The 12,886-nt window shown below is 45.4% G+C and overlaps 1 protein-coding gene across 4 annotated transcripts in view; it reads left to right on the forward strand.

Annotated features, from left to right (window-relative positions):
* LOC147631639 (uncharacterized) overlaps positions 1-12,886 on the forward strand; it is a 41,323-nt gene that overhangs the window by 1,028 nt on the left and 27,409 nt on the right. For 2 of the 4 annotated variants that reach the window (XM_086808157.1, XM_086808156.1), the window contains exons 3-8: positions 967-1,053; positions 1,147-1,274; positions 1,404-1,500; positions 2,273-2,350; positions 2,478-2,703; positions 3,443-3,666. In XM_086808157.1, the coding sequence (XP_086664283.1) occupies positions 967-1,053; positions 1,147-1,274; positions 1,404-1,500; positions 2,273-2,350; positions 2,478-2,703; positions 3,443-3,666 (840 nt within the window). The remainder of the gene's footprint in view (positions 1-966; positions 1,054-1,146; positions 1,275-1,403; positions 1,501-2,272; positions 2,351-2,477; positions 2,704-3,442; positions 3,667-12,886) is intronic. The other 2 variants (XM_086808158.1, XM_086808159.1) reach the window with 1 other exon arrangement.

Below are 12,886 nucleotides of genomic sequence, written 5' to 3' on the forward strand. Positions count from 1 at the left end.
TTGTAGGTGAGCTCATTGTGGATGGAGAGGTCAAGATGGTCTTTTGCCCAAGTATAGTGTAGATAGATGAGAAATCATAATGGAGACCCAACGTAAATTTAGACTAACTGGACTTCCAAGTTCATCAGGACACGTCTGTGCATCTATCCAGCTCCTCACTAGTCATTAGTATCACCTGTCACCCAATTCGGGAATATCCCTTCACACTGTGTTCCTTGCTTGTAGGAAGCACATCGAGATCCAGGATCACTTTGTATTGGGATGGAGAGGTCAAGATGCTCTTTTGCCCAAGTATAGTGTAGATAGACGAGAAATGATAATGGAGACCCAAGGTAAATTTATATTAACTGGACTTCCAAGCCCCTCAGCACACGTCTGTGCGTCTATCCAGCAGTCATTAATACCACCGTCACCCAATTCAGGAATATCCCTTCACATATGTGCCAAACCGTGTAGCCTATGTGCCAAACCTACGTAAGCATCTAACCATCTGGCCTTTTATATTAACTATCCAGTTTCTTAACCAAGTTGACCATGCATTCAAGCTACCCAAAGTGCGTTACAAACATGAGCTAGCTGGTACTAGTGCAATAACAAGAAGAGAGTGGAGCATTGACCCCCGTCCCACCCCTTCCCTCTTCCCCTTACCCAAAGTGGAGTACTTCTTTGGTCCGATACCAACTCAATTAAAATGCCACCCCGAGAGATCTCTAACAAGAGCCTTTGTGAAATGCCCACACAATTAACCTTTGTGCATTAGCCTCCGTCTGATTCTATCCAACCATTGAAGCTCCCTTCCTAGGAGGACACAGGTGTGGTGCAATAAGCCCATTTGTTGCAACGAGTTTTCAGCATTTGTTTGAGTATCATTCTCTATCTTTGTTTGTTTGCAATTTGTGCATTGGTTTTTGCATGTGAAGTTCCTGCAATATATTGTAAGCTTGAACATCGCGTGACTTGTGTCAGGTTGACAAGGGTGTATTTCTTGCTGCTTATTTTGGTGGAACATATGAAGGTGAACCGGATGTGAATATCTGGAGTCAGTTTTACAAGGTTGGCTGGTATTCTGAGATGGGGACCTTAGTATGAGTTATAAAGTACTTGTCATGTGATTAAATTTCTCTTGACAAACATCTCTACTTGTAGGAAGGTGTCTGGAGTCAGCCCGAGTTAGTCGATGAAGAACTAGATGTGCCTATGTGGAATCCAGTTCTCTTTAAGATGCCAGATGGGCAACTTTTGATCTTTTACAAAATTGGGTCTGAAGTTCAAAAGTAAACATTCTTGACTGTAGTGTGACTCTCTCTCTCTCTCTCTCTCTCTCTCTCTCTCTCTCTCTCTCTCTCCCCCCCCCCTTCCTCTTTAACACTTGATTTTTGTTTTATCAAACACCTTGTGGATAGGTGGAGTGGTTTTATGAAGAGATCGTTTGACAAAGGAGTTACATGGTCTGATAGAGAACAATTACCGCCTGGAATTTTGGGGCCAATCAAGAATAAGGTATTTTAAATTCACATTATTATGGCTGCATGCATGTCTGCCAAAATGCTTTGGAAAAAGGAACTCTTTTTGTTACATTTCTCTTAAAGCCTGAATAGTGTAGGGGACTTGTTTCACTCTGATTGTCCTATGTTCAGGCTTGATAACCTTGCTTTGTGTATAGGACCAGTGACTTGCTCAATAAGGGATCGTATCTTCAATACCTATTTTTTTCATCTTACTAATCAGACTTAGCTTGTAGTAGATTATCAAAAGCCTTACAAAAAGCCATGAAGCACTAGTGTAGCTTATGTTCTGTCAAGGTGAGACCAACACCTAGCATAGCTCCTTGCCAAAGCTTATCACCACAGCCCATAAAGGCTTGAGCATAGCAATGTCCTAATCCAAGTGTTCGTTCCCTGATGGGAACCGTCAATAACAAGCCCATGTTTTACTTATATAGACTCTTGGGAAGAGTGTCGTTAATTTAAGGTAATATGCTATTAATTTTTAACACTTTTTTAAGGCCTTAAGCATTAATCTACCTCATCATAAAATGCTAGTTTAAATAATTCCCATGTGGACATAACACATAGTGATGCCCGATATCTATTAATGCTTTCCATTCTTTCTAGTGATATATATTCATGTGTGTGTGTGCTTGCATTCGGGCGTTTGGAACTTAAGATATGAGGATGGCATCTTTGAATCTTGTTAATCATCATGCATTGATGAGTTAACATTAGTGCAATTATGCTTGAATAACTTGTCGCTTGCCAAATTGACCTTTCAGCCATTGTTGCTGGAAGATGGCAGACTTCTTTGCGGATCTTCAGTAGAAAGCTACATCGCATGGGGTGCATGGATGGAGGTGTGAGTTTACTCTGGTCTTTTTGATGCTAGATAGCACCTTGCGTTCGGTAGCATGAATTAGGTTTTTCTGTGCATACTATTCCAAGAGTTGATCAGATGATCAAAATCAATTCTACTTTTCGCAGGTTACACATGATTGTGGTGTCACTTGGTCCAAACATGGCCCCATTTACATGCATGATGTGCCAATGGGTGTCATTCAGCCCGTCCCATTCTTGACCAGAACAGGAAACATTCGCATTCTATTGCGGTCCTCTGATGAAATTGGCATGGTTTGCTTCGCAGAGTCCTTAGATAAAGGCTTCACATGGAGCTATGCATTACCGACAACACTTGAAAGTCCCAATAGTGGTTAGTAAGAACATAATGTTTGCTGTCTTTTACGATCTTATTGACATGTTTCAATTTATTGGTGCTTTAAGTTTGATACATTGAATTTGTGAATCCTGTATTAAGCAAACTTTTAACTACTTGGGGGTACAAGTGCAGCAGGATTTACGATGACCTGTTATCTACTTCTATAGCTTTAGTCACTCAACAAAAGTCTGTTTCCTACAAGGGTCTTACCAATTCCATGCCCAGGGTGGTCCTCATTCTGATACTCATCATGATCAGCCTCAAAACCAAGCCCATAAAAAAGACAAAAAAAGGTTCTGGGCACCAAATATCATGAATTAGAGTTGAATCATTGCGTTCATCTAAATGTCTGCCAACTTGTGCGTTGTAACTGTTTGGAACTCACTTCCTGTTGCTGGAATTTATCTCATGGCTCTCTAGCTTGGCACTGTCCAATGCTTTTGAAGAATGACATAAGGAGTGCGTTGCTTTGGCTCTGATCCTCTTGCCCTCATGAGTCGGTTTATGAAACTTAGAATTAATATCTGCGAAAGGGCAAAATGACCTATGAGACCACATACAATGTGAAGTCCATAAAGGTATTGAGTCAAATCTCTGGTCCATCAAAATAAAAAAGGTTTGGGTTTTGGTTTGGTTGAGCGGAAATCCTCAATGAGGGCTCTACCAGAGAGAGAGAGAGAGAGAGAGAGAGAGAGAGAGAGAGAGAGTCCTCTTCTGATTTGTGCCAATGCAGGGATTGACGGTGTAAAACTTCATGATGGTCGCCTAGTACTCGTTCATAACATAGGTTCTCGAGCAACTCTTAAGGTTTCTATTTCAGAGGATGATGGAGACACCTGGCACGAGGTTTTGACTTTGGAAGATGAGGAATATAGCGAGTTCTCTTATCCAGCTGTTATACAGGCCTCAGACAAGTTAATCCACACCACATACACCTATAATCGAACTCAAATTAAGGTCTCTCTCTCTCTCTCTCTCTCTCCCTCCCACACACACACACACACACACACACACACACACATACACACTGAATAATCAATCTATGCTCTCTCTCTCTCTCTCTCTCTCTCTCTCTCTCTCTCTCAAAATGAAGAGACATTAAGACACCCAGCCAGAGCACACCTTCAGAGACCCGTCCCCCACGCAATCCTCACCACATGACCTCGAGACAATCAGCTGCATCCAGACACCCATGAACTTGTGTGGGGACATCTCAGAGAACCTAGGGTCAGTGGAATCATGTCCCTAGTAGGAGACCAGACGATGCGGTATGCATGTGACACTTCCCTCTTCCATCCCTCGTAAGACCTTTCTTGTTGTCCTTGAAAGTGTGGCACTCTTAACTTGAATTGCTAGACAACACTATGGCAACCACACAGTGGAGGTCAGAGTTGCCTCTATTAGAGGCTACTACCCTGGCTTCATCACCATGCATCAAGCCGTACTGTGCTTCCCAAAAGGTAGAACCCTCATTGTGGTTGGGAGTGAGTGCAGAACGTTGGCCAGGACAGCATTGGCAGCCCCTGTCCCCAAGTCAAATTAGAACAAAATGGACTGAGAGTTGAAACACTACCACTCCTACTTGTGTCGTGGATCTCCATCAATGGGACACTCGATCTCTTCCCTCCTTTGGTTCCCCCATGGTGTTGCAAGGGAAAGGGAGAAAGAAAGATGTATTTCGTTCAACCCAATCTTTCATTTCACTTTTAGTCAATTCTGGGTTTATGTCAAAAGTATATTGTTTTGTGGCAACTTCTTCAAAAGACCCAAAGGGTCTATGAGACCAAAGAGTAATACAATATCTCCATTATAAACTGATCCATGGGAAAAACAGAAAACTGAAAAAGAAACTAGCTACCTATACTATGAAGAGAAAGCTACTACAAGTAGCCATGTGGCTAATACCAGGTGGGAGCACAATAGGGTGGGGGGAATGCATGCCTCTTGCAAGAATAGTTCATCCTCCTCCATGATGGATCTTTGAGCTGTGACGATGTCCAGCTCTTGTGGTGAGGCCTCTCCATGTCGGTGGAGATGAGGAAGAAAAGGGGGGAGGGTGTAGAACACCTGTGCCTTTGTGCAAGAGAAATAGAGAAGAGTGCAGCGAAATCACTTTTGTCTATGTGCAAGAGAAATAGAGACGAGTGCAGCAGAATCATACAGCACACACAAGCGTCCTAAAACTACTGTCTATCATGTACAAGAAAAGGACGATTACAACTCAATTCTTTGTACAAGAGGCTAAGAGTGGAAACATCAACACACAGCCCAAACAACCTGCTCAACACCTCGTGGCTAGCCTATGTGTAGAGAAACACTTGTTAAGGCTAGCGCAAGCAAATGCTGATGAATATGACGATTTGGATTTCCACGTGTGTGTGTGTGTGTGTGTGTGTGTGTGTGTGTATATATATATATGTATATATATACATATATATGAAAGAGTGCACAGAGCGGAAGCAGAGTGGCACTAGAATGTGCTGAACAGAGAGTGCAAGAGAGAAAGAGATATGGAGCAAACTATGCTGAATATACTGAACCAAAACAGTCCCAAGCAAGAGACAGTGATAGTCTCATAAGTGAGGGAGCAAATAAGTACAAGACTCTATGAAAAATGAGAGGCCAGCACCCACTATTTATAGTGGGGAAGAGCTGGCCGACTGGAGCATAGAAACAGGCCGACTGGAGCTGTTGGACGTGGCTCCCTAGAAAAATGCCAGAATGGTTGGGAAAAATCCCAGAAAAATACTAAAAAAGGGGTGGCCAGCCCACAAGCAAGGGCCATGCAAAAGGGGACCAAATGGGCACCATACAGAGCAGAAACTGGGGATGAAAGTGCTAACACCCCCTCTCAGCACCAGATGCTGAACAAACTCCGAGAATCCGAAGATGAGGAGCCAAGGAAGCCTGAGAAACCGGCTTGGTGAACAAATCTGCAGCATTCTCCGCGGAAGGACAATACTCCAAACGCAAATCTCCAGCAAGAACCCGTTCACGAACATAGTGATACTGAATCTCAATGTGTTTCGTACGAGCATGAAACACAGGGTTCTTGGCGATGGCGATGCAACTCTCATTGTCACACCAAAGAAGAGTAGATCCGGTAGGAGGACAGCCAAGCTCCTCCAATAATCTCCGCAACCATATCGCCTCACATGCAGCATAGCAAACTGCACGGTACTCCGCCTCGGTAGAGGAAAGCGCCACAGTAGGCTGCTTTTTACTGCTCCAAGAAATGGCTCCAGACCCAAGTGAAAAAACACAACCAGTGGTCGAACGCCGTGTATCTGGATCTCCAGCCCAGTCTGAGTCAGACCATCCAACAAGAGTGCGTCCTTGGCCATAAAAGATGCCAAAATCCAGAGTGCCACGTAAGTACCGAAGAACTCTGAGAGCACACCGCCAATGCTGCTGACGGGGTTTGGATGAGAAGGAACTCAATAAACTGACTGCGAAGCATATGTCCAATCGGGAGTAGGTCAACCATACCAAACAACCGACGAGAACGCGATACTGTCCCTGATCAGTCCCTGGAGAAGCATCAAGTAAAGAAAGCTTCTCACCAATATCCAAAGGAGAAGATACTGGTTTGCACCCAGTCATCTGAAATCTGTCGAGAATCTCCCGAGTGTACTTCTGCTGAGAGAAGAAAATGCCCTTCGAGGTCTGCCAAATCTCAAAGCCAAGAAAATAGTGCAAGAGGCCCAGATCCGTCATCTCAAACTCTGTCTCCAAAGCATCCATAACAGAACGGATCCGCACAGAATAAGAACGTGTAAAGATGAGGTCATCAACATAGACCACAATGATAACAATCAACCCCCTCTCAAGGAGGATATAAAGGTTCGAATCTGCATGAGAGCGGCGCAGGCCGAGCTTCTGAAAGAACTCATCAATCCGCTGGTACCAAGCCCGCGGAGCCTGCTTTAGACCATATAAAGCCTTCTTCAGCCGGTACACATGATCCTGTTTGCCCGGAACAACAAATCCTGGCGGCTGATCAACATAAACCTCCTGTGTAAGCTCTCCATTCAAGAAAGCCGACTTGACGTCCATCTGGAAAACGGGCCATCTATGATGTCCTGCAAGTGCAAGAACGGTGCGAATGGTAGTCATTCGGGCCGTTGGAGCGAAAGTCTCATCGAAGTCGACACCGGGGCGCTGAGCATAACCCTTGGCAACCAACCTCGCCTTGTGCTTGTCCAAGCTGCCATCAGCTCGGAACTTTGATTTGAAAATCCAACGCACACCAATCACCTTACGCTGCAGAGGCCGAGGCACCAAAATCCAAGTGCCATTCCGTTCGATAGCATCCAGCTCTGTCTGCATAGCATGACGCCAAGACTCATGTGAAAGAGCCTCGTCTACAGAAGTGGGATCAGAAGGACCATTAATGATTGTAGACATAAGAGCATAATTAACAAACATGTTGCCCTCATGAATTTGTTTCCCTGTAACTCTGGAAGAACGCCGAAGAGAACCAGGCGGAGGAGCAGAAGGAAGCTCACGTAACCCAGAGTCACGAACTGTCTGATAATACCAACCAGGTACAGATCTGCTCGAACTCGCCGGAGGAGGAGCAGGGTCATCATCATCTGACTGAGAATCCTCAGCTGGAGGTGTGACAGTAACAGCGGGAGCAGGAGGATGAGTAGGAGGAGGAGAAGGAGGTGCAGGAAGAAGAAGCTCACCAAGCTCACCACCCCCCTCTGAAGATGTAGGAGTCTCGTCGAACACCACATCACGGCTCACAATAACTTTACCGGCTTGAGGATCATAAAGATGATATGCCTTGGACACAGTGCTGTATCCGAGAAAAGTCATGCGCTGAGACTTCGAGTCCAACTTGGAGCGGTGCTCCTTAGGCACATGAACATACGCGGTACATCCAAATATCCGGAAATGAACAACGGAGGGCTTCTCACCATGGAAAGCCTCATATGGAGTTTTGTCGGGAAGAGCAGCAGTAGGAGACCTATTCTGAATGTAGACAGCAGTGGAAGCCGCCTCAGCCCAGAAACGTCGAGGTAATGAAGAATGCTCAAGCATAGCACGGGCCATCTCCATAATGGTCCTATTCTTCCTCTCGGCAACTCCATTCTGAGATGGAGTATATGCTGTAGTAAGCTGTCTCCGAATGCCATGTGTCTTGCAATATTGCTTAAACTCCTGGGAGGTAAACTCACCCCCTCCATCGGTCCTGAGAGCCTTGACCGAGTGACCGGTCTCTTTTTCCACCTCGGCTTTCCAATCACAGAAGTGATGAAAAGTCTCATCCTTGGTCTTCAGAAAGAAAACCCAAGTATATCTGGTAAAATCATCCACCATCACGAGCATGTACAACGCCTTACTCAAAGACGCGGTACTCATAGGACCACATAAGTCTGCATGAATGAGAGCAAGTGATGTCGAAGATCTGTGTGTCGCCTCCTTCGGAAAGGCGGCTCGGTGCTGCTTCCCCTGTAAACAAGAGGAACAAGGAGAAGACGGAGCCTTGATGGTTGGTAATCCATCAACCAACCCATCCTTCGAAGCTCGCTGCAGAAGCTGATAGCTCAAATGGCCAAACCGAGCATGCCAAAGAGCAGAAGAAGCACCAGAAGAAAGCAGAGCGGTCAGTTTGTAGAGGCCACTATCTTGGACTCCCTGAGCCAAGATGCTACCAGTCGCTTTATCACGAATGGTAATCTCATAACGAGAAAAGATCACCTCCGCACCCTGAGCTGTAAGAGCACTCACTGACAAAAGGTTAAAAGCCAAATCTGGAATATACAGAACGTCAGAGAAGTACCTCTTGTCCTCTTCAGAACGGAAGATGGGGATGGTGCCATGACCATGCACTGGCACAGAAGAAGAATCACCCAGAGTGATCTCGCCTGATCTGGCAGTAAAGTCCTCGAACCAATCTCGATGGGGTGTCATATGAGCAGTAGCACCGCTATCAACAATCCAAGACCGTGACTGAGAAGTCACAAGAGCAAGTATACGCCGAGTACCTGCTAAGAGAAGAATTCCATCATCCTTCTTGGGTTGAGACACCGCCGTTGAGGAAGTGTTCTTTGCTGCTTCATCACGCTTCTTCTTGTGACATTGGGGTGACTTGTGACCCTTCTTGCCACAATAATGACATTCAATGTCCTTATTCTTTGAAGATTTGTTGTCTTTATCCTTATCGGAATCCTTGGAGTTCTTGTCAGAACCCCCTTTACCTTTCTTTTGTTGAGGCTTCCCTTTATCTCGTGCTGCCAAAGCTCCATCAGGGCCACCGGAGGTGCCAGTCCGCTCCTCAAAGCGAGACTCTATCTGCATAATGGAGGGGAGTACTTCCTCCCAAGTAACTGGAACAGGACGAGGAGAAGAAACCAAAGACTGGAAGTATGCATCAAACCTCTCTGGAAGTTTGGAGAGCAGCCGAATAGCCATATCCTCTGTGGAGATGTCCTTGCCACAAACAGCAAGCTCGTCCCGGAGATCTTTCATCTTCGAGATGAAGGCAGATAAAGATGGAAACGCAGAAACTGATAAGTTCATAAGTTGCTTTTCCAATGCCAAAATCCGACCCGGAGACTTAATCTCATAGAGATCTGCAAAAGCCTTCCAAACTTCATGTGCAGCATCAGCTGTACGCACATGAGAGAGAACAGCATCCTGACAGTTCAACATCAGAAAGGAAAAAACACGTCGATCATTCGACTGCCAAATATCAATATGTGCCTGAGTCACACCACCGGAAGCAAGGGTGGGAGGGGTGGCATTGGCTGGTGTAACAAGCCAATCCCAGAGATCCACGCCACGCAAGGCCGATTTCACCTTCACCTTCCATAGGGTGTAGTTGGAACCATCCAACTTGGCAGACTCTGCAAACATATGAAGAGAAGTGGGAGCAGCCATCACAAGAGCTTGGGCTCAATCTCAAGAAATGCACAATCTCTGAAGAAAAGGTGTCCTCCACAGGTACCAAGAGTGCCACCAAAGCCTGCAACACCACAAGCCCCCTCTGCAAAGGGAAAGAACCACTGGAGAGGAAAACGCAGCAATGAAGAAGTGCTGTCCTGTAAAAAACAGGCCGCCTGCAGTCCAATCTCCAAGTGGGCAATGAAACGCTGATCTCCAAGAGCCAGACGGCTGAATCGGTGAAGCCAATCTGAAGAAAAACTGACCAGCAGAGTGCTGTCCAGAAAACGCAGCAGCAAAAAGCTATGGATCTGGAAGAAAACGCAGAGGAGAAGGTGCTGAAAACAGGGCTGAATCTGGGGCAGCAGAAAGGTTGCTAAACCTAGAGCGATGATACCATGAAAGAGTGCACAGAGCGGAAGCAGAGTGGCACTAGAATGTGCTGAACAGAGAGTGCAAGAGAGAAAGAGATATGGAGCAAACTATGCTGAATATACTGAACCAAAACAGTCCCAAGCAAGAGACAGTGATAGTCTCATAAGTGAGGGAGCAAATAAGTACAAGACTCTATGAAAAATGAGAGGCCAGCACCCACTATTTATAGTGGGGAAGAGCTGGCCGACTGGAGCATAGAAACAGGCCGACTGGAGCTGTTGGACATGGCTCCCTAGAAAAATGCCAGAATGGCTGGGAAAAATCCCAGAAAAATACTAAAAAAGGGGTGGCCAGCCCACAAGCAAGGGCCATGCAAAAGGGGACCAAATGGGCACCATACAGAGCAGAAACTGGGGATGAAAGTGCTAACAATATATATATGTATATATATACATATATATATATATATATGTATATATATACATATGTATATATATACATACATATGTATATATATATATGTATACATATACATATATATATATATACATACATATGTATATATATATATGTATACATATACATATATATATATATATATATATATATATATATATATATATATATGTATACATATACATATGTATACATATACATATGTATACATATACATATGTATACATATACATATGTATATGTATATGTATACATATACATATATATATATATATATATATGTGTGTGTGTGTGTGTGTGTGTGTGTGTGTCAAAGTCATGTAGCAGCAACACGCACACACCACCCCAGAGCACTGAGCAACGTCAGTGGCTGGGCTCCCATCTCCTAGCTGTTGCTCCCCCCCAAGACCCAGCCGGAGGAGATATCTATGACAAGGTGTCACCACACCCTATAAATGGCTCTTCGACTTCCCATGCTCTTGCAAATGGGACAATCCACCACAACTTCTAGTCATGTGATAACCCGAGAGTAGCTACGAGAATTGCCACCTCCAACACCCTCCTTCAATTCGAGCACCTCGATCAAATAGAGGTTAGGACCGCCCAGGACCACACAGGCCGAGTTCTGATACCATGTCAAAGTCACGTGGCAGCAGCAGCAACAGCACGCACACACTGTCATGTGCACAGTGTGTATCTATCGTGTGCTACATGCACGCAAGACTAGCTTTGAGGTTTGGGGAAGCTTGGAGCTAGGCAAGCTGATTGGCGAGCTGAGTTAGGGATAGACTAACGGGCGGGCGGGCGCCCAAGTGTGGACGCCCGATGACCGGCCAAGAACCTATAAAAACGTGCACCTGCTTTACGCAGCCGAGGCCGGCAGCAGTCTCGAGGCCCGCGAGGGTAGCTTCGTGGCGGTATGGGATGTCGCGAGGTGGAGATTGGTCGGTACGTCAACCTAGTTAGCTCGTGGCTCGTGGCTCGTGGCTCGGTGGGGACAACCAAGACTGTGGGCTTGCCCACGGCTGTCATGGTTGGGAGGTGAGTCAAGCCTGCACCCCCTTGTTGTTTGTTTGTTTGCAGGTTTCGAGTCTCGTACCAGGAGCGTTCCACGAGGAAATCCGGTGGGGATTGGACAGTGGTATCAGAGCGTGTCTCATGAACGAGCAAGTCGGTAGGTAGAGAAGATGAGGTCGAAGAAAGGTATGTGTTCAAGGAGCTTGCTGTTTTGTTTATGCATGCTGTCGTTTTTTCAGATAGTATGTGCTTTTTCATCAAAGAAACCCGTGATGAGGGTGTAGGTAGATGGTAGGATTGTTTGCTTTGCAAGAAGAAGGCTGAAGATGTTTGTGCAGTCGCACGAACTGCAGAGAGAAAACAGAGAAAAAAAAAAGAAAAAGCATGTTCGTTTTTTTTCTTTTGTTGAACGTAAGAGAGAGAGCAAGCGTGCGAGAGGTGTGAAAGCTGGCGGGCGTTGGCATACTGGATGTGGGCTACCGGCAGTTTCAGGCGGTCAGGCGGGCGCCTAGGTCTATGTAGCCAGGCGGCCAGGCGCCTAGGCCTACGCAGATAGGCGACCAGACTGGCAGGCGCCTGGGCCTATGCAGCCAGGCGGCCAGGCTTGTGCAGGCGGCCAAGCCTAGGCGCAGGTTGGTGCAGGCCGCTCTGGACGCCTGAGTATAGGTGGCTCCGGTAGGAACGCGTGGCCGGGAGCAAGGTGGTGACGGCAGCATACAGCCGGCAGCGCTAAATCTAGGAGGGAAGAGAAAAAGAAAATCCAAGAAAGCCTTCGCCGATTTGAGGCATTTTTGATTATTTTTAGATTAAACTTTTTTTTTAAAGTTTAAAGGTCCCCTCTAAGGTTTAAAGGTGTTTTTTTTAAGAGAGCAGAATATATATATCCATATATATATACATACATACATACATACATACATACATTAAAAAAAAACACAAAAGTAAAAACTCAAGTAGCTTTTGGGGACAGTTATATAAACCCCTTAAGTGGGCTTCTTGCCACACATCTCTCAAGTTTTCAAGCTCTCAAGCTCTCAAGTTCCCTCGCACTTTTATTGTGCAAAGATTGAAATTTCTCTCCACTTGCCCTCTTCAAGATGTCAACCCAAGAATCGGAGTTGGAGCCCCTTGTCGAACGCGAAGGCTTGCTGGTCAACAAGTGGAAGATACTTCTCCCATGCAGTCTTTTGATCTGCCACATAACACTTCAATAAATCCAACACGGCTGAATTTGCAGCTTCACTTTGGCCATCCGTTTGGAGATGATAAGCTGATGAAAACTCAAGTTTAGTACCCATATTATCAAATAAAGCCCTCCAAAAGAGGCTTGTAGTCCTAGGATCTCTATCCCCAACAATGGATTTAGGCATACCATGATGCTTGAAAATATTAGCAAGAAAAAGCTTTACCATATGATCAGCTTTAATGGTTTTCT

Source organism: Cibotium barometz, chromosome 14 (assembly GCF_041138505.1).
Source record: "Cibotium barometz isolate CiBa-2024 chromosome 14, ASM4113850v1, whole genome shotgun sequence".
Taxonomy (NCBI): domain Eukaryota; kingdom Viridiplantae; phylum Streptophyta; class Polypodiopsida; order Cyatheales; family Cibotiaceae; genus Cibotium; species Cibotium barometz.